General features: G+C 49.7%; 1 protein-coding gene across 2 annotated transcripts in view; it reads left to right on the top strand.

Annotated features, from left to right (window-relative positions):
- Positions 1-329: 329 nt before the first annotated feature.
- Positions 330-20544, top strand: part of LOC133353974 (N-alpha-acetyltransferase 15, NatA auxiliary subunit-like) — a 46605-nt gene continuing 26390 nt past the window's right edge. Inside the window, exons 1-5 of one of the 2 annotated variants that reach the window (XM_061570527.1) lie at positions 330-447; positions 3882-3966; positions 4667-4771; positions 5279-5442; positions 20297-20431. In XM_061570527.1, the coding sequence (XP_061426511.1) occupies positions 388-447; positions 3882-3966; positions 4667-4771; positions 5279-5442; positions 20297-20431 (549 nt within the window). In that variant the 5' untranslated portion in view covers positions 330-387. Of the gene's footprint in view, positions 448-3543; positions 3967-4666; positions 4772-5278; positions 5443-20296; positions 20432-20544 lie in introns of those variants that run through there. The other variant, XM_061570526.1, reaches the window with a different exon arrangement.

Here is a 20544-nt window from a genome sequence, read left to right as displayed (position 1 = left end):
GCACGCACACACGCAGTGTGCACGCACACACGCAGTGCACACACACACAGTGTACACACACACACAGTGTGTACACACACACGCAGTGTGCACACACACGCAGTGTACACACACACACGCAGTGCACACGCACACACGCAGTGTGCACACACACACAGTGTACACACACACACAGTGTACACACACACACACAGTGTACACACACACACAGTGTGCACACACACACAGTGTACACACACACACACAGTGCACACGCACATACACAGTGCACACGCACACACGCAGTGTGCACACACACACACGTGTGCACACACACACGTGTACACACACACACACAGTGTGCACGCGCACGCGCCGTAGGATTTTCCGTGGCGCGAGGCGACGGCCATGGACGCGGAGTCCGCGGCTCTGCCCCGCAGGGAGGCGGCGCTCTACGGCCAAATCCTGGTGAGGCTCCCTCACGCCCCTCGTCGTCCCCTCATCACCCCCCCCCCCTCACAGCTCGTCATCGTCTTTCATAATCCCCCACCTCCTCTCGTCATCCTCACTGCCGGTCTCGCGTTCCGTGTCCTCTCATCCAGCCGCGCTCTCTCCTCTCCCTCGGCGGCATCCCCCAATCGCGATCTGCTCGCCTCCTCTGTCATCTCGCATCGTCCCTACGCACCCTGCACCTCGCCTCGTCTCTGCTCATCTCTCCTCTATGACGATTAGCTCTCTCCTCCTCGCCACGAATGTCTCCTCGTCATCTCCACCGCTCTCATCTCCATTCATTCCGTCTCCCGCGGCGCCTCCTCTCATTCCCCTCGCCTCACGTTCCCTCCCCCCAGTCTCCTCGTCTCTCCGCCTCTCGTCTGCGGGCATGGTCACAGTTCGCAACAAACGAGTGACGGTGTGTGTGTGACGGTGTTGGTTTGTGTGTGTGTGTGATGGTGTGTGTGTGTGATGGGTGGGTTGGTGTGTGTGTGATGGTGTGATGGTGTGGGTTGGTGTGATGGTGTGGGTTGGTGTGTGTGTGTGATGGTGTGGGTTGGTGTGATGGTGCGTGTGATGGTGTGTGTGTGATGGTGTGGGTTGGTGTGATGGTGTGGGCTGATGCGTGTGATGGTGTGTGTGTGATGGTGTGGGTTGGTGTGTGTGTGTGATGGTGTGTGTGTGTGATGGTGTGGGTTGGTGTGTGTGTGACGGTGTGGGTTGGTGTGTGTGTGATGGTGTGGGTTGGTGTGTGTGTGATGGTGTGGGTTGGTGTGTGTGTGATGGTGTGGGTTGGTGTGATGGTGTGGGCTGATGCGTGTGATGGTGTGTGTGTGATGGTGTGGGTTGGTGTGTGTGTGTGATGGTGTGGGTTGGTGTGTGTGTGATGGTGTGGGTTGGTGTGTGTGATGGTGTGGGTTGGTGTGTGTGTGATGGTGTGGGTTGGTGTGTGTGTGTGATGGTGTGTGATGGTGTGGGTTGGTGTGTGTGTGATGGTGTGGGTTGGTGTGTGTGTGTGATGGTGTGGGTTGGTGTGTGTGTGATGGTGTGGGTTGGTGTGTGTGTGTGATGGTGTGTGGTGGTGTGGGTTGGTGTGTGTGATGGTGTGGGTTGGTGTGTGTGTGATGGTGTGTGATGGTGTGTGATGGTGTGTGGTTGGTGTGTGTGTGATGGTGTGGGTTGGTGTGTGTGATGGTGTGGGTTGGTGTGATGGTGTGGGTTGGTGTGTGATGGTAGCAGGCTAGTGTGAACAGGTCGTGGGCATCCCCTAGGTCGACTCAGACTTACATTAGTTCCTCGTGCTCTATGTAAACTGCACTGAGGAGACAAAGGCGGTCGGGCGTGGTGCTGGCCACCTCCCCCTCATGTACCGTAACGGCCTTCATCAGTAGTCACAAACAGCACTGATCACAGCTGTGGTTTAAAGGCTACCCTGGGGATTTGTGTCTATTTTTATAAATGGTGCAAGTGATGTGTGTACATATATGTGAACAAGTCAGTGTTGATTGCTGAAGGCCTGGAGCATAGACGTTGGGGCATAGAGGTACAGTACAACAATGGGCGTTCGCTGCACTGCCCACCGCTGACAAACCTCTCAAATGCGTTTAGTACCGTGTCCTGACAAGGTTCTGGGGAGAACACGGATATCACGTGTGGGGTGGTTATTGCATACACTTATATCTAAATAAGTAATATATTTTTAAAACACGCTGTAATGACATGTACCGTAATGGAAGAAATCCTCGACTCCAGGAAGTGGACCCGGAGCTTGCCACAACGTAAGGGACCGTGACCATTTACAGCCAACGTCAGTTGAGCGTGGACAATTAGACCCAAGCCGAAACATAACATAAAAAATCATGTTTTAGAATGTTTTTTTTATTTTTTTTTATGATAGAATATAGTATTGTCATCAGTAAGACATAAGTATACCAAGTTTGCAGTCGATACCACATTGGGAAGTGGGTAAAAATTGAGTTACAAGATTTGAGGATACAACAACGACAAGAACAACAACAACAACAGGCAGCGTGAGTTAAATAAAAGCGTGTTACCCCTGGCACCCCACCACGAGAAGGGGAGTCGAGCCAGTTGCGCAATAGGGCAGCAGGCAATGGAGGTAAGATGTTCTATTTCCATACGGCTGCTGATGTAGATGCAGAGCAACAACTACTATTTCACATTCAGGTGGTCAGGCCCAGATAACGGCGTCAGGAGCAGAGGAGAGCATTGCTGTGGCGATGTCTCCCTCAAATTTGTGGATCGGGTATTGCGTCGTTAGAAGTTGTACGAGCTTGTTTGCCCGTCCTAGGACAGAAGCTGTAATGTTTACGAAAAAGAATTGAGCAGAGTATAATTGTATCTTGTGTAAATTTAATGGCAGTGAATCTTGCAGTAAAGTATGTCATCAAACACTTCACTGTATTTCACTGTAGCGCTGTATTAATGGCAGTGAATCTGGCACAAAACGAAGTCATAAAATACCTCACTTCATGTCACTGTAGCACTGTATATAACTGACCAATTTGTTCAAATTCACTGCTCTGATACTTTATTCTCTTCTGAATAAATAGGAATTCGATACAATATATGGAAAATCACCGAGAGATGTCTATTTCACCATAATATAGAAGCATAAATTAGGCTTACCTTTTGTCTCAAGTGCTAAAGAAATAAATAAAGACACCAACTCCACTTTGTTGCTACGTAGAATTATTTATTAGATTCACTTTCAATAAAGAAACGTTAAACTTAAAGCGAATTTGCGAAAAACATGATTTCCACTCGCCCTTCTGCGTGAGTGTAGAAATCCACCCACTCATGAATATGAATGACGGGGGGGGGGCATGTGGAGTGACGTCACGCACGTTACACACAAACAGACATTCTTGGCTCATTATAGTAGTAATGGTCTGTTCTGGATGACCATCCCAATGAGTGGGGCACGGAATGGATTCCAGGAGGGAAGTCTCCAGGACGAACAAAGAAGAGCAGAAGGAAGAGAGAAGGAGCAATACTGGGCAGGAAGTGGAGGAGGAGGGGGAAGAGGGGGAGACGGAATGACGGTGCCAAGATGTTGAAGATGAGAGGATGATGATGAGAGGGAGAGAAGAGAGGGAAAAGAGAGAAGGAAGGAGTGATCAAAGTGAGCTGAATGATGCACAGAGGTCGGGGAGAGGGAAGATGCAGAGTTGGCGTGGCCACACAAGTCTGTCCAGAAGCCTTGATATGGGTTAGAAAGACCGTATAGAAGTGTGTTTCATTGATAACATCCGTCACTGCGGTGGATCATGTTTCATTGGCATCACAGCACTCACGGCTCACGGTCTTTATCTCCCTGTTCACATCTCCTTATCTGCATCTCGCTCTCTGCGTCTCCCTCACTGTGTCTTCCTCTCCGTGTCTCGCAGAAATGCTACGAGAAGACCCAGTACAGGCTTGGTCTTAAGTTATGCAACCAGATCCTGGCGAACCCACAGCTCGCTGAGCACGGAGGTGACCTGGGTTCTACACTGACGATCCACACAGCTTTATCATTGAAAATCATCGTAACATGTGGAGAGATTTTTTTTACCTAATCGGCAAACTTGCTGGGAAAATACAATGAATGAAGCGTTTGTTTATTTTGTTCGTACAATCAACATTCCATGTTTCACAGTAAAATTATATTTTAAGGGGTTAACTGCAGTGTTTTGTTCGTACAATCAACATTCCATGTTTCACAGTAAAATTATATTTTAAGGGGTTAACTGCAGTGTTTCCTGTGACAGCATAATTAAAGTCGGGGTTGATGTGTATGATATATGCTGGAAATGTTTATAGATGTGCGTATATCTGTGTATCTCTGTCTATCCAAGAAACTGAAGAGACAGACGCACAGAGCACAGAGATATGGTGATACAGACACGCAAGGACAAAGATCCCCCGTATAACCTTAACATACTGTTTGGGCAAGTGCTGTTAGTGAGCAATTATATCGGCTGTCAAGGCGCACTAAGGGGGTGGGTGCATCATTGATCGGCTGAAAACATCCTGAAATAAAAAGCAAATGTAGCAGCAGGAACCTGCTGAAAACCAGAGCTGTCTCTAGGGTATGGCGAATTTAGGGAGACCGCCCTTGGCTGCATGCTTTGGGGGGTACCCGCACCCCCCTATGTATGCTGATGAGTTTCAGTTGTACCCACGTCCCTTGCAGAGACGCTGGCTCTCAAAGCGCTGGCGCTCAGCAAGCTGGGCCGGCGTGACGAGGCTCGCGAGTGCGTCCGCCGGGGCCTCCGCAACAACCTGGAGAGTCATGTGTGTATCCTCCGCATGCAGCGTGACCCTGGCGTCGAGTCACCACCACCCAGCGTTGGCCGGCATCAACGGCCCGTACGCTGCTGCCACCCTGCGAGGCTGCGTCGTACCGATGTTGCGAAACGCCCGCCGTGGTCGCCCACGGCTCTTCCTCTTAACGCATCTGGCTGATCGTCCAATACCATTGGCTGTGAGGCTGGAGCTATGGGTTGAGCCTGTTCGCTGCACGTGCCTTGGTGTTACCACTGTGCCACTGATTTACCATGTCACCATGTCATTGTGTGTCTCTGACAGTACAGTTCATATTGTATGCACACCTTAGTGTCACCACTGTGTCACCACATCAGCGCATGTCTCTGGCAGCATGTGTCACGTCGCTACGTGTCTCTGCACTGAACACGTTCCCTAGCACTCCTCGGCATTGCCCTGCCGGCGCGCGCCATGTGTCCATCTCCATCCTCGACCAAGCCCCACCTTCGGCTGATGCCCCCTTAGCGGCGCGTCCCGGCAGGCTGGCGCGTATATGGCTCACTGCAGCGTGCCGACGGGCACTACATGGAGGCGGCCGCCTGCGTGCGAAGGGCGCTGGGCGGGTGTGGCCGGGAGGGCGAAACGCGGCTCCTCGAGGAGCTCGCCACCCTGCAGCTGCTCGCCTCCGACCTGGCCGGGTTCAGGGTGAGTGCTCCTCTTTCCATGGCTCGTGGTCCGAATGTTGGCGTTGCAGCGGTGGGTGTTGTAAGTTGGCCAGACGGTTAAGGGCTCGAAGCACTGAGCTAGTGCCACTGAGCCCGGGTTCAAATCTGGGGGTTATTCTGGGGGTTCAGCCATCTGTGATTAATAACAATAATAATTTAGCACTTTTGGTGTTTGTACCTTTCTTATAGCAGAGGGCTATCATGAAGGCATTGTTTCACCAGACGCAGTCAGCAATATTTTTGCAGGAGGTGGCGATGTTGCAGCTTCTGCTGCTCTGTCTAATCCTAGCGTAGTAATTTGCAGCGTAGTTTTAAAAAATCTATATAAATAAAGCAGCATGTTCAAGGAGGGGTGGTGGGTGCAGGTTGCTGTGGAGATGGAATCTGCTTTAGTAGCCTGCAATCACATCACTTTAATTCCATCAAAAAAATTACCTGCAGCGCCTCGCCTATCACCATCCTTAACGGAAATAACGGTAATCCGATCTCCGACCCCCAGGAATAGGTCTGCAGGTTTGCAGACCATTTTTGTAAGGTCTTGGGGGAGAGGAATTCCGCTTAGCCCAGACAACATAATGGAGCAAGGTGGGGATGACCCTGCTAGGGCTGCCATGCCTTAACTATTGACAGAAATAGCCACCCCTTCTGAATAGTTGGCAGAGGTGCCATCTGTGAAGGTAGTGCGAGGGGCGATTCGGAGTCTGAGACGATCTCCCAAGCGAAATGCTGAAGGAGGGTGGCATCTGTGTGCAGACTGCCCGACATGACTTCATCACAACTGTTTGGACCACAGTACGGGTTCCGCAGGATTGGAAGGAGATTGTAACAACTATAGGGGGATCTCGCTTCTCAGTGTACTGGGTAAGGTCCTGGAAAGGATTATTATTCAACATTGCCTTGCCAGGCACGCTAAGGAGAGGCTTGCGGAGCCCCAATGTGGTTTCAGACCAGGGCGGTCCTGCACAGATACCATGTTCTCTGTTCGTCTGCTACAGAAGAGGTATCGGGTATTCCAGCAAGACCTACACCTCTGCTTTATTGACCTGGTCAAGGCCTATGATACCATCAACAGGCTAGTGCTGTGGGCAGTTTTTTGTACTTTTGGAGTCCCTGACTCTCTGCTCACAATCATTTAAGGGCCTTCATGATGGTGGACAGGCCCGGGTAAAGATACGTGGCCAGGAGTCGGAGCCATTCCCTGTTCACCTTGGGGTGCGACAGCAATGTCCTCTGGCTCCCACATAATTTTACATCTTTGACCACGTAGTTCGAGAAGCTTTCAATGGCTGTACCGGAGGAATATCCATCTGGTACAGATGTAACGGGTTCCGGAGACACTTGTAGATGTAACTTCTTTATTACAATACAACACTCCAACAGTACTCCAACACTCCAACAGTCCTGATACTCTGTTACAGCCTAGGTACACAGCCTAGCTACACAGCCTAGATACTCTACTCTGGCTACGCTCTGGAACTCGCCCTCACAAGGTCGTAGCGTCGGGAGTTCCAGAGTCCCACCACTCGCTCTCACAGCGTCCCAGGGTCTTCAGATGGTTGGTCGTGGGTCTTGGGTCTTTAGTTACAACTGGGCCCCGATCGTCCAGGGAGCTCTCCTTTTATGCCTGGTCCAACGAGGGGTGGGGCCGTGTGCGCCACCAGACATCCCACAGAGCACACACAGCCCCCCCCCCCCCCCCCCGTTGGCGGCGCCCAGGGGATTAAGCGCCTGGGAACTCAACGCCTGGCGCCCAGAGGCTTAAGCGTCTGGATCCCCTGGAAACCCAACGCCTGGCGCCCAGAGGCTTAAGCGTCTGGATCCCCTGGAAACCCAGCGCCTGGCGCTCAGAGGCTTAAGCGTCTGGACTCGCCTGGGATCCCAGAGCCCCCAGCAGCCCCTCCCTTCTTATGTCACTCCATTACCCCCCTCTACGTAGCCTCCAGCCGTCCCGGCTGTCAATAATTAGAAAGTTTAAATTAACGAAAGGGAGAGAGAGGAAAAAAATATGCGAGCCTCAACAGGAAAAGAAAAGAGAACAAGAAAGCAACCATAAAAACCATAACCAACCTGTACAACTCTACACTATATACAAGCATTAATCAACAAGAAGGTGAAGCAATGACACGTAAACAAACGACCCGCGGCACACCTAGCCCTCCTCGGGATCCGCATAGAAAATGGGGAATTAACAACAACAAATATACAAATTCCGACCGATCTGAGACCCAACCTCTCTCCAAGACTCGCATCGCAGCATATAGCTGTACCGACCGATCTGAGACCCAACCTCTCTCCAAGACTCGCATCGCAGCATATAGCTGTACCGACCGATCTGAGACCCAACCTCTTTCCAAGACTCGCATCGCAGCATATAGCTGTACCGACCGATCTGAGACCCAACCTCTCTCCAAGACTCGCATTGCAGCATATAGCTGTACCGACCGATCTGAGACCCAACCTCTCTCCAAGACTCGCATCGCAGCATATAGCTGTACCGACCGATCTGAGACCCAACCTCTCTCCAAGACTCGCATTGCAGCATATAGCTGTACCGACCGATCTGAGACCCAACCTCTCTCCAAGACTCGCATCGCAGCATATAGCTGTACCGACCGATCTGAGACCCAACCTCTCTCCAAGACTCGCATCGCAGCATATAGCTGTACCGACCGATCTGAGACCCAACCTCTCTCCAAGACTCGCATTGCAGCATATAGCTGTACCGACCGATCTGAGACCCAACCTCTCTCCAAGACTCGCATCGCAGCATATAGCTGTACCGACCGATCTGAGACCCAACCTCTCTCCAAGACTCGCATCGCAGCATATAGCTGTACCGACCGATCTGAGACCCAACCTCTCTCCAAGACTCGCATCGCAGCATATAGCTGTACCGACCGATCTGAGACGACCCATTGTTCACTCCCTGCACAACATGCACCCTAACAACTGAGGGATACAGTCCCAACGTAACGGGACAACTACACCTGAACACCACGAATCTCCAGCCCACTGTTTCAACGCGCCTCGGAGTGTTTCAATCTCCGGGCCGTCAGGGCGAGCCTACTGCTCCAGATGTACCACGGAGGGTCTCAACCTCCGGGCCGTCAGGTCAAGCCGTCAGCTATTCCATGACGGGACCACACTCTCCGAGCCCTGTGAGCGCACAGGCCACTAGGCCAGACATGCCACGGAGTGTTTCAATCTCCGGGCTGTCAGGTCAAGCCGCAGCCATAGCATGACGGGACCACCACTCTCGTGTTAGACACGCAACACCCGCTGGGCCATTGTCACCATCTGAAGATAAATGCCTATACAGTCTATACATCGTTAACAATGACAGCACAAGCTATACATTAACAATCACGAACAAAGCTCAATACAACCCATACATTGTTAACAATCACAAGCAAAGTTTCGCACATACATTGACAACACTCACGAGCGAAGCTCCACACAGTTTACCCAACAACAGTCACGACTCCCCTACGATAACGAAGAAAATGTCAACAAAAAAATCATTAATCCGGAGCACGTAAAATGTACGAAGTGTCAGGGGCCTGGTCCCAACCTTTGGCCAGAGCAGCAAAGGCGGCGACCAGCGAGTCGGTCCATGTGCCGGCCCCGGCGCTGGTTACAGTAAGAATGGCGCCCTCACTGTCCGGTCGCAGCACTGATGACGCAGTATGCTAGGTTGCCAACAGCTGTCACCCGGCGGTGAGGGACGCAGCGCTGATGACGCGGCGTCGTCGGGTTGGCACACGCTGGGCCCGGAAGTGACGTCGCTCCCAGCGGTCACTGCTCCTCTGGTGGAAGTGACGACACACCCGGAAGTATCCCTCACATCCGTGGGGGGAATGGCGGCGGCGGGCTCGGGCGAGCGCCGCGCCTCCTCTCTCCCTCCCGCCATCGGCCGCGAGCACCGCAGCTCGCCCAGGAGGGAGGCGGTGGCGCAGAGCAGCTCTGCGAGGCGAAGCAGCGCCTCCTCCATCTCTGCTCCCGACGCTGGAAAGGGGACGGTCGGCGGAGCAGACAGCTGCTCAGCCGGAGGTGCGGCGTTGTTGTCGGCCGGCGGTGCAGCGTCGCTGTCGGCCGGCGTTGGCCGCCCCATCGCTGCCTGCTCCTCTTCATCGCCGTCAGGACTGAAGGTACGTGGCTTACTTCTTGTCTCCATAGCCACTTCTGACGCCAAATGTAACGGGTTCCGGAGACACTTGTAGATGTAACTTCTTTATTACAATACAACACTCCAACAGTACTCCAACACTCCAACAGTCCTGATACTCTGTTACAGCCTAGGTACACAGCCTAGCTACACAGCCTAGATACTCTACTCTGGCTACGCTCTGGAACTAGCCCTCACAAGGTTGTAGCGTCGGGAGTTCCAGAGTCCCACCACTCGCTCTCACAGCGTCCTAGGGTCTTCAGATGGCTGGTCGTGGGTCTTGGGTCTTTAGTTACAACTGGGCCCCGATCGTCCAGGGAGCTCTCCTTTTATGCCTGGTCCAACGAGGGGTGGGGCCGTGTGCGCCACCAGACATCCCACAGAGCACACACAGCCCCCCCCCCCCCCCCCCCCGTTGGCGGCGCCCAGGGGATCAAGCGCCTGGGAACTCAACGCCTGGCGCCCAGAGGCTTAAGCGTCTGGACCCCCTGGGAACCCAGCGCCTGGCGCCCAGAGGCTTAAGCGTCTGGACTCGCCTGGGATCCCAGAGCCCCCAGCAGCCCCTCCCTTCTTATGTCACTACACAGATACAATGGGAGGCTGATCGATGCCTGGATGCGGTCGAGGGATGGCTTCCTGTTGGTCAACCATGTTATGTATGCTGATGATCTGGTGATTGCTGCTCACTCAGAGGAGGAGTTGGAGGTGCTGCTGTGCACCTTGGAGTGTGCCACCAAGAGGTTGGGTCCTACCATCAGTCCCACCAAAACTAAGAACCTGCCTAGGTATTTTGTGACATCAAACACTCCACCCCCTCAGTTTCCCATTGGTGATGGAGCATTGTGAAGAGAGTGGAGAGTTTCCCATACCTGGGCAGTGTGCTTATGACCAGTTTCGGCTTGACAGCAGAGGTCTCACTCCAAATCAGTCGGGCGCATTATATTTTCATCGGCTGCATAATGCTGTGTGGAAGCTACCTGGTCTGTCGCTCCGAATGAGGCTTCAGGTCTTCTCGACCACAGTCATGCCCTGCCCTCTCTTCCCTATGCTTGTGTAGTGGGTTCAACTGAGTCACAGACGTAGACTTTGGAGGCAGCGCATGTATTTAGTTCCAACACACGGGGTACACTTCCCCTTGACACAATAACAACCTTGGGTGGTGATCACCCGGCTAACTACACTAGTTACCACATAACTCAGTTTAACACATGTACCACATAACTGTTGCTACGGACCCGGAACAAACAGCATCTACCCGGGTCCACGTGCTGGACGACTCGTAGGACAGAGAATCTTAGACGAAGGATTTCTTTCCCGGGATGAACAACCCCGATCCCTCTCAGGACTCAGCTTATATTCTCTGCGGCATGACTGGCTCCGCCCTTGGCCACGTCCCCCTTCCAGAATTCCAGAACCATCGGGAAGGACCTGGGTCCCAATCACATGACCCCCCCGAGCCCCCGCTTGGGGGCTCCCCTGTCATCTTAACCGGCCACGTGTCCTCCCGGGTCAACCAGAATGCCATGGCCTCACACGGATTTCGGCTTCGGTCGGCACCCACACACCGTGTCCTGTCGGGCCAGCACTGCACTTACAGCATGGTGACATCCAGCGATGTAGTGACATCCAGCGATGTCACTACACTTGTCTAGTGAGCAACATCCGAGACACGTCGTGTAGAAGGCTTATGTATTCTCACATTTTAAGCATTACACTGGACGATACATCTATGTAGCGTTTTGACGTAGCTACACGTAGCCGACCCTTCTACACAACCCCATCGTCGGCGTCCAACTACACAGCTGTCTGATGAGTGCAGCGACGGCCACGATGAGAGCCTTGCAGAAGATGGGCCACGTGGCCAGACGAGGAAGAGAGATGACGGCGAGCAGCGATGCAGCCAGGACCCGCAACAGCACCGAACCTCTGGTTCGGTCCCTCATATACACCCTGGCACGGCCAAGCCCCGCCTTCGCCAATGCCTCTTCCAAAACCTTCGAACTGGTTCCCGGAGCTTCCCCACTGACTCCGCCTTTCACCTTTACCCCAGATACACCTCCCTCATAATTAGACATTACGTAACTTGCCCATAACCGCGATTACCACTTCAGGCCGACAGGTCATTACACTTGTGAAATGTGGACCCCTCTGGTAGAACATCTGCACCAGTTAGAAACTTTCAGGCTGGCCTGCCTACAATCCTTCCAGAGTTTAACCAGGCTGGATTGTGTGAGGACCTCACAAATCCTTAAAAGATCGGGACACATTCCCATCAGTGAGTTCCTCCAGCAGGCAAGGCTGCGTTGACTGGGTCATGGAGCCCGCATGCCCAGCCACTGCATGCCGAAGCAGCTTATATGTGTCTTCTTGGTTCTTTCGGTAAAATCACGTAGAAGGGAATAATAAAATAATAAAAATAAAACATAATAAAATAATTCTCACGACGTTTCGGCCACAATGCAAGCAGCCATCTTCAGGTGAAGAATGAAACACTGCCAAGCTTGGAGCGTATATATAAGCTGGGTTGGAGGTGGAAGAAGAGCGCCTTGACAAAAGAATTTGTATATCAAGATGAATTTAGCATATTCATGGGAAATGCGTAGGAGGTGGGCGGGGGGGTTTCAAAGTCATATTATGCCCATGCATTATGCAGGATTAGCAGCATCAAAGGGAGGGGGTAGGGGGTAGCATTAACAAAGGGAGGGAATGTTAATAGTATGTAGAAGCCACGAAACATGTCAATGGGAGAGCGGTGGTAGGAGACCCGCAGCGGAGCAAATAATGCATTCCCTGTGGAGAACACAAGATACACAGTCAATGCCAGTGAGTGGACTGCGGTCTGAAAGTCACCGTAAATGTGAACAACAATCAGTTAAGATCCGAAATGGTTTACCACGTCCTTCCACTGATTGTTGAGCCAGAATCCATTTTCTCGGTTGAAATTGTCTCTGTGTTTGTATATGTGGATCGCCTCATGAACGAATCTCTCATGGTAGCCAGATGGCTTGCAGAGAACCTCTGTTGATGACACTTTTGTCATCTGGCCACATGGCCGGCCTGCTCTAGACCAATTCCTCGACCACATCAATTCCATGCACCCAGCCATCAGATTCACCATGGAAGTCGAAAAAGATGGCAAGCTACCCTTTTTGGATGTCCTAATTAAAAGGAGACCTGATGGTTCAATGAGCCATTCTGTCTACAGGAAAGCCACCCATACGGATGCTTACCTAAAACCGGATTCCCACCACCATCCAACCCAGAAGAACTCCCTCATCGAGACTCTATACCAGGGGTCGGCAACCAAAATAACAAGAAGAGCCATTTCTTTCCAATTCGGTACAAAATTCAGTATTTCAAGAGCCGCAATGCATCTGGGTACATACGTACTCATCGTCAAGAAGCAGCCCGTAAAGAGCCGCATGCGGCTCCGGAGCCGTAGGTTGCCGACCCCTGCTCTATACCATAGAGCCCAATGCATGGGCATAATATGACTTTGAAACCCCCCCCCGCCCACCTCCTACGCATTTCCCATGAATATACTAAATTCCTCTTGATATACAAATTCTTTTGTCAAGGCGCTCTTCTTCCACCTCCAACCCAGCTTATATATACGCTCCAAGCTTGGCAGTGTTTCATTCTTCACCTGAAGACGGCTGCTTGCGTTGTGGCCGAAACGTCGTGAGAATTATTTTATTATGTTTTATTTTTATTATTTTATTATTCCCTTCTACGTGACTTTACCGAAAGAACCAAGAAGATGAATCCCTGCAATCACGAAAGCTTTAAATCGAAATGTAGCTTATATTTGGTTGCATAGAGGGGACTGAGTGGACTTGCTGAAGACTGGTACCAGCGGTGTCAATATCGGCCTCTGTGGAGGAGGCTCGTGAACGACGCTACTGGGCAGTTGGAGGCAGCCACTCTCCAACAACAACTGAGGGCAGAGAAGTGATGCTCACAACAACGAGCGGAGCGCCGAGCAGCTGAAATTCAGCAAGTTGGCACAGTAGGGGGTACAGTACAGTGTCTGCACTGTACTGTTTTTCTGCAATTTAACACGTTATCTATACTATTATCATCCCTGCAGCATTCCCACCAAATTCATCCACTTTATCACGTTCACCTGCAATCCTTCCTGGGACAAAGTGGCTCATGAAGTCATAGAAGGCCAAAACCACATTACCACCATGATTTACTGGCCAGAATATTCCGACAAAAAATGCAGTTTTGATGAATGCCATCAACAAGGCAAATCTTTTTTGGCACAACCCGATGCTACATGTACACATTGAGTGGCTAAAGCATGGCCTTCCACATGCATATATTCTGCTGTGGTTTCAAGATCAACTTCATGTGCGCTGGACTACCAGACCCACACGTTGATCCTCTTCTTCACAACACTTTGAAAACATACATGGTGCATTGTCCCTGTGGAGCCATCAATCCCAAATCACCATGCATGAAAGGCAACAAATGCACTAAACGTTTCCCATGACAACTTCTCAAAGACAGACTGCACAAGATGGAATACCCAATGTATTGTCGCAGAACACCTGAATATGGCGGCTTTACAACTTTCAGAGTTCGTGATTCTCACATTGAAATAAACAACAACAGGTGGATTATTCCATACTGTCCACTTCTCTCACGCCCCTTCAATGCACACATCAATGTTTAGTACTGCCACTCTGTTATATTCATAAAATATGTGCGAGTATGTCAACAAAGGACCTAGCAATGCTATATTTGCACTCACAATAGATGGCGCAGTGCATGATGAGGTTCAATAATATGATTTGGGCAGATACATCAGCACCAATGAAGCCATTTGGAGAATCCTCAACTTCCCCATTCACAAGCGATGCACCTTGAGAATGGGCAAAGAGTCTACTTCATGGACACATGCACGTACGCGAGCCCAAGTCCCACAACACACAACTCTCACTCCTTCCTTCTCTGTAGGGATGATGCTTTTGCTCAGACACTGCTTTAGCATCTGGTACCCAAGTACTATAAATGAAATGTTGGCAGCTAAAAGTGGGTGCGCTGCAAAGTTGCACAAAACGTGCCAAATTACCCTCAAATCAAAGCCAGTTATGCACTTGGTTGTGTTTAGACAATACATCCACAATTGAATGCTTTCTACTCTGACTGCTTCTATTTGAGGCCAAAAGTCCTAAGTTATTTGAAGACCTGTGAACAGTTGATGGCACTACCTGCGATAATTACCAACATGCTTGCCAACTTCGAGGCCTGCTAGAGGATGAATGCGCAGTGGAACAGTATTTTGGACGAGGCAGCTGCAACTCAGTCGCCAGAAATTATGTGAAACCTGTTTGCCATCATGCTGCACATATGTGCCATAACTAATCCTGTGCAACTATGGCGCAACCACAAGGAGAACCTGGCAGAGGATATTCTGCACCAGGCACAAGTGCTAAATCCAAACCTGTTACAGCATTACAATGATACCATCTTCACTTAGGCTCTCATCATTGCAGACAAGATTAATACTTTCGGTTGCTCTTGCGTCGAAGCTTTACCCCTTCCTGAACCAATACGAAACACTGATAATGACGTGGCCCATGACCTTTTGCAAGAAACCAACGACAACATGCAACAGCTTACTGAATGCATCCAACTACATGAGCCAAGTCTGCTTCCAAGCCAAATAGAAGCCTTCTACAAGATTACTACTGCTGTTTTCATGGGCAGTGGTGCTATTTTCTTAATGATCTGGGTGGAGCTGGCAAAACTTTCTTCATCAATCTTTTTTTTCTGAAATCCACCAGGGCAACATAAATTGCCCTTAAATTCAAATTGCCCTTCAATTTTGCTAACGCAGAGGCACCTACCTGCAACATTGCCAGGCCCACTGGCAAAGCCACGGTCCTGCAGCAGTGCCACCTCATTGTCTGGGATGAGTGCACAATGTCTCACAAAGCTGCCTTAGAGGCTGTTGATCGCACCCTGCAAGACCTTTGTCATAATGACAAAACAATGGGAGGCTGTGGATTTCCGACAAACGCTGTCGGTCATTCCACGTGGAACGAAAGCTGATTAACTCCACGCCTGCCTCAAAGCATACATTTGGAAAGGCATTCAGCAGCTTAGCCTAAACATCAATATGTGAGTACATTGCTGCAAGTCTGGTCAAAATTGGTAATGGAGCCATACTACCTGACAATGCAGATCAAAGTATCTGGATAACTAGCATTGACACAACAGTTGTGTAGGGCTTGAGAAACACGCGTCACGCGCGGGGTCGGTATGCGTGCACGTGGCGGACAGTGAGGGCAAACGAGGACACAGGGCGCTGAGCAACTTACTGTTGCTCAGCGCCCTGTGGCCGGGGGTAATTTAGGACGCAGGCCGGTGATTGTACGAGAGGTATTGGCGTCTGGAATTGGCGCCAGTGTGTCTGCAACAACAACGCCACGGGGGGGCGAGTGGCGTCGCGGGGGATGACCCAATTAATTAAGAGGAATTGGTTCAGGGATAAAAGTGGAGAGCGTGGAGTGAAACGGGGAGTTGGTGTCTGGGACGAGATACGAACGGATGGCGAGACGCAGCAGCGGATAGAGTGAGTATAGCATAGGGTAGCAGTGGATAGAAGAGTACAGTATAAGGTAGCAGAGGATAGAAAGAATACAGTATACGGTAGCAGTGGATAGAGAGAATACAGTATAGAGTAGCAGTGGATGGAGCGAGTACAGCGTAGGATAGCAGCGGAGTAACGGACCTGAGTGGAGAGAGAGACGACGGAGAGTTACGACGGAGTGGGACGACAGAGTTAACAAAGAGCAGCTGAGTTGGAGAGAGAGAGAGGATCGCTGGAGGAGCGGAGGGACATTGAGTGATGTTGACGGGGGGTTGTGAGTTGGAGTGTACGAAGGAACGTTGAGTGATGTCGACGGAGGAGATGTGGAACTATATAAGTTAATAAAGAACCAAGGAAAGACAAAGAAGCTGTCGCGTCAGTACGAGTCCTACAGTTGGAACACTTCACAAACTTAAAGAAGCTGTCTTTGGTGATGTGACATGCCACTTCCTTGACCACAAGTGGCTATGCGAAAGAGCCATCCTCACACCAAAAATAATGCTGTCAATATCACTAACAACATCTTTTCTAATTTGCCAGGCACTCCTCACTCATTCAAGTCAATTGCCACTGTACTGGAAACTACTGAGGCAGTCAACTACCCTATAGAATTTCTCAACTCTCCACAACCACTGGCTGTGCCTCAATGCAAACTCAATCTCAAGATTGGTGCACCCATCATGCTTCTCAGGGATCTAGACCCACCAACACTTTGCAATGGTACATTATTTGCTGTGAAGACAATGATGCCCCATGTAATTAAAGCTACCATCATGACTGGCCATACAGCAGCACACCATGTCTTCATTCCACTCATTCCCTCTGACCTGCTCTGATATTCAAATGCCTTCAATTCCTTGTCCACCTCAGTTTCACAATGAGCATCAACAAAGCACAGGGTCAATCACTCAAAGTTGTTGGCCTCAACCTGCTAAGCCCATGCTTCTCTCATGGCCAACTCTTTGTTGGTTGCTTCAGAGTTGGTAATGCAAAAAACCTTTTCATATTAGCACCAGATGACAATACATCCAACATTGTCTATACTGAAGCTCTATAAGGGTAACACATTTATAAGATGTCATATCAAACAAACAAACCTGCGACTGTATCAGACAACCAAAATACCTTAACAAAATACAGATTTACCGACTTCATTTGCAGCATTCAATTATTCTTAGGTTTTTTCGGGACCAAGGTGCTCTACAAATCTCCTGGCTACCATCAAAGGTTTGTACACTGAAGCCATACAAATATACAAACACAGGACATAATTTCAACCGTGATGAGGGTTACAAACTGAGTAATCATTGGAAAGATGTGATTAACCATGCAAAAAAGATGTAACTACACTTATTTGGACCATCTTATTTAGCAGACAACTATTACAGGTTATTGATAGACAGCCAGTTTGTTGTTTTACCAGTTTTAGTTTTTACTTGCTTTCTTTTTTCACACTTGTGTTATGTATGCTAGGTGTTAGTTACAAACCACACCTCCCCATAACAAAGACTCAGTCCTGTGTTATGCAGTCTATTCTTAGTCTTAGGCCTCACCTTACCATATTAATAAAAAGTGTGCCGTTCCTGGCCCTTCCCCCCTCAACCATTATATATACGGGGTGGTATTTCTTGTGATCTCTCATTTACTTGATACAGCTGTCGTGGCTGTGACGGTTCCACCTGAAGACGGAGGCTTGTGTTGCTTCTGAAACGTCGTGATTTTTTATTTTGTTTTATTTTACTTTTATTAATAAAATTTTTTACCTACGTGACTTTACCGAAAAAACCTAAGAATATGAATCCTTGCAGTCACGAAAGCTTCAAATCTAGAAGCATTCAATTATTCTACGAGGACAGCATGGCAATAGCATTACTCTTACCACTTGATTACTGCGACCTGTGTGAAGCCGGGTAACTTAGCTAATTTATTATAAAAGCCCAGCATTCCGTTTATACGTTTATCCGTCTGTCCATCCACTAAATTATAAGAGCCTTTCAGAAGTCCTGAATGAAAAAAAATATGAAAAGTGGAGCCCCCAGATGGGGTAAAAAGTTGATCTGACAGGTTTCCAAAAATTGTCGACCCCCCCCCCCCAAATGTTTTTGACCACACCCCCCCCCCCCAAAAAAATGTCTTTTCTAGGCATATATGCCTACACACTCTACATACAATAACGTCAGTAGTATCTGCAAACATTGGGAAGGGGGGGGGGGCATCAGTGGGGGTGACGGGCGAGGCGCTGAGAAGCCCTCCGCAGGAGCTATAATAAGGCTGCCGAAATTATCGTCCCATCAAATTTGGATCGTAATGCTGGCACACAGTGGCCCGCTTTGCTCGCTTCCAACGGTGCCAGGAGATCTTTAACGTCCGCCATGAAACGGCGAATGTGCCACCGCCGGGCTGTGTCACCGCCCCACTAAATCAGTTGCACGTTGCCCCAGTCACCATTGGCTACACAAAAACATGAGCATCACATACATTGTGGTTCTTATATCTTATATATATTGATATAGCGCCCTAATCCACGGCTGTTTGCAACCATCATAAAATTGTACATTAGATGGTAGTGGTTGAGATAAGTAAGGAGTGGGGTTGTTGTATTCATGTTGAACTTCTTTTTCACCGTACCTAGACAACTGCTAATCGGAGGTTCATCTGTGCTATTAAATGTGGTGGTGTATTTGTGGTGAAAGGAAAACAGGTGGGAGTGGTTAAGGAGGGGTTGGGGTAGTAATAGGGATAGTGAAAGTGGTCGGGGTAGTGATAGGTGTAAGGGTGGTAATAGGGTAGAGGTTGGGGTAGGCCTGGTCGTAGCAGGTGGGCGGGCAAGAGCAGGAGGATGGGTGAGGGGAGATGAGATGATGGGTTTGATTTTAATGAAATTCAGTTGTGAGAATGCAATATGTCAGCATGATAACCACGTGGTGGTATCATGCTGACATATTGCATGCGTGTGTGTGGGAGATTGTGTGCCCTACGGTGTAAAGGTACGAGGTCCACTGGCACGGAATTATTTGTGAGAAATTCTGTGGACAGAATCTCTTTAGCCATTCTCTGCCATGCACGGCGCATGGCCATTCGGAATTCCAAGCACAATCGGTATATCCAGGGTTGCCCAAAAGTGTATTCTTTAAGTTACTATTTTTTCTATCATCATTGATATCTATTTTTGTTCTCCCTGTGAAGTCAACTCATATCCGTCGTTTACAAAACTTGATAAAGAACCCTGAATTAATTAATTGAGGTGAAACAATTTATACATGTTCAAAGGTTACACCTCTCATCTCAAAAAAGTTCTAAATTCATTTCAAAAGATAATTCATACAACGTACATGAATGTTAATGGGAGTCATTTGGAAGATGTACTGGAATAAATGAAATAACAGTTTTTGATTTGAACCTTATGGTGGGACCCCGGGGTCCCAAATAAACGGAAGTGAAAATCGTAATTAATAAAATTTTGGCGACTCCGTCCCACCGCGCACATAAACGCCACGACCCACCAGAAATAAATCCTCTCGTTCTTCACCAAGCACCCGTCGTTGCCAAAATTGCCGTAGTCATAAACAAAACTTTGAAACTTTGATTAGCGCATCGTGTAGAGCTCTTCAAGAGGAATAGATTACCGTATCGTTCGTCTTCAACAAACACAAAATGACGTCGCAACGCAGTTTATGCGAGAGCGAGTGGCTTATGGGACCCCGGGGTCTCGCCATAAGGTTCCTTTGTTAAATAGAATAATCTTATGTTTCCTGACTTTTGGGCCAACCTGTATAGGAGTTTTGGCTACCAAAAAAAAACATGTTTGAAAACATGATTTACTCCAGTAATATGTAATATCAAAGGTGGGGGGAAGGAGTGCAATGAACACAAGCTCTGTGGTCCTTTAAATACGACGATGTTTTAACCCAATGAATTAGTGTTTACTTGTGGGAGAAAACTGGAGCACCCGGAGAAATCCATGCATGTGAGGGGGGTAACACTCCTCCCTGTCCCTACTCCTCCCCCCCCTCCCCCCCGGATCCGTCACTACTGCGCTACTGCTACGCCGACTCGACCCGGCAGGAGTCTCAGGCGCGGCTCCTGCACTCGCTGCCCTCGGTGCCCGCGCCATGGCTGGGCTACGCTGTTGCATGCCACCTGTTGGGGGAGCCGGCGGAGGCTCTGCAGGCACTACAGGATCTGCTCACGAGACACCCGGTACCGCGGCACAGCGCACACGCAGGCACACACGCACACACGTAGACACACAGCGCACACACACACACATAGACACACAGCGCACATACGCACACATGTACCCACGCACACAA

This window comes from Lethenteron reissneri, chromosome 45 (assembly GCF_015708825.2).
Source record: "Lethenteron reissneri isolate LAM-NWPU_2019-01 chromosome 45, ASM1570882v1, whole genome shotgun sequence".
NCBI classification, from domain to species: Eukaryota; Metazoa; Chordata; class Hyperoartia; order Petromyzontiformes; family Petromyzontidae; genus Lethenteron; species Lethenteron reissneri.
Note: the sequence above shows the minus strand (reverse complement) of the source record. Positions and strands in the feature narration are given on the sequence as shown.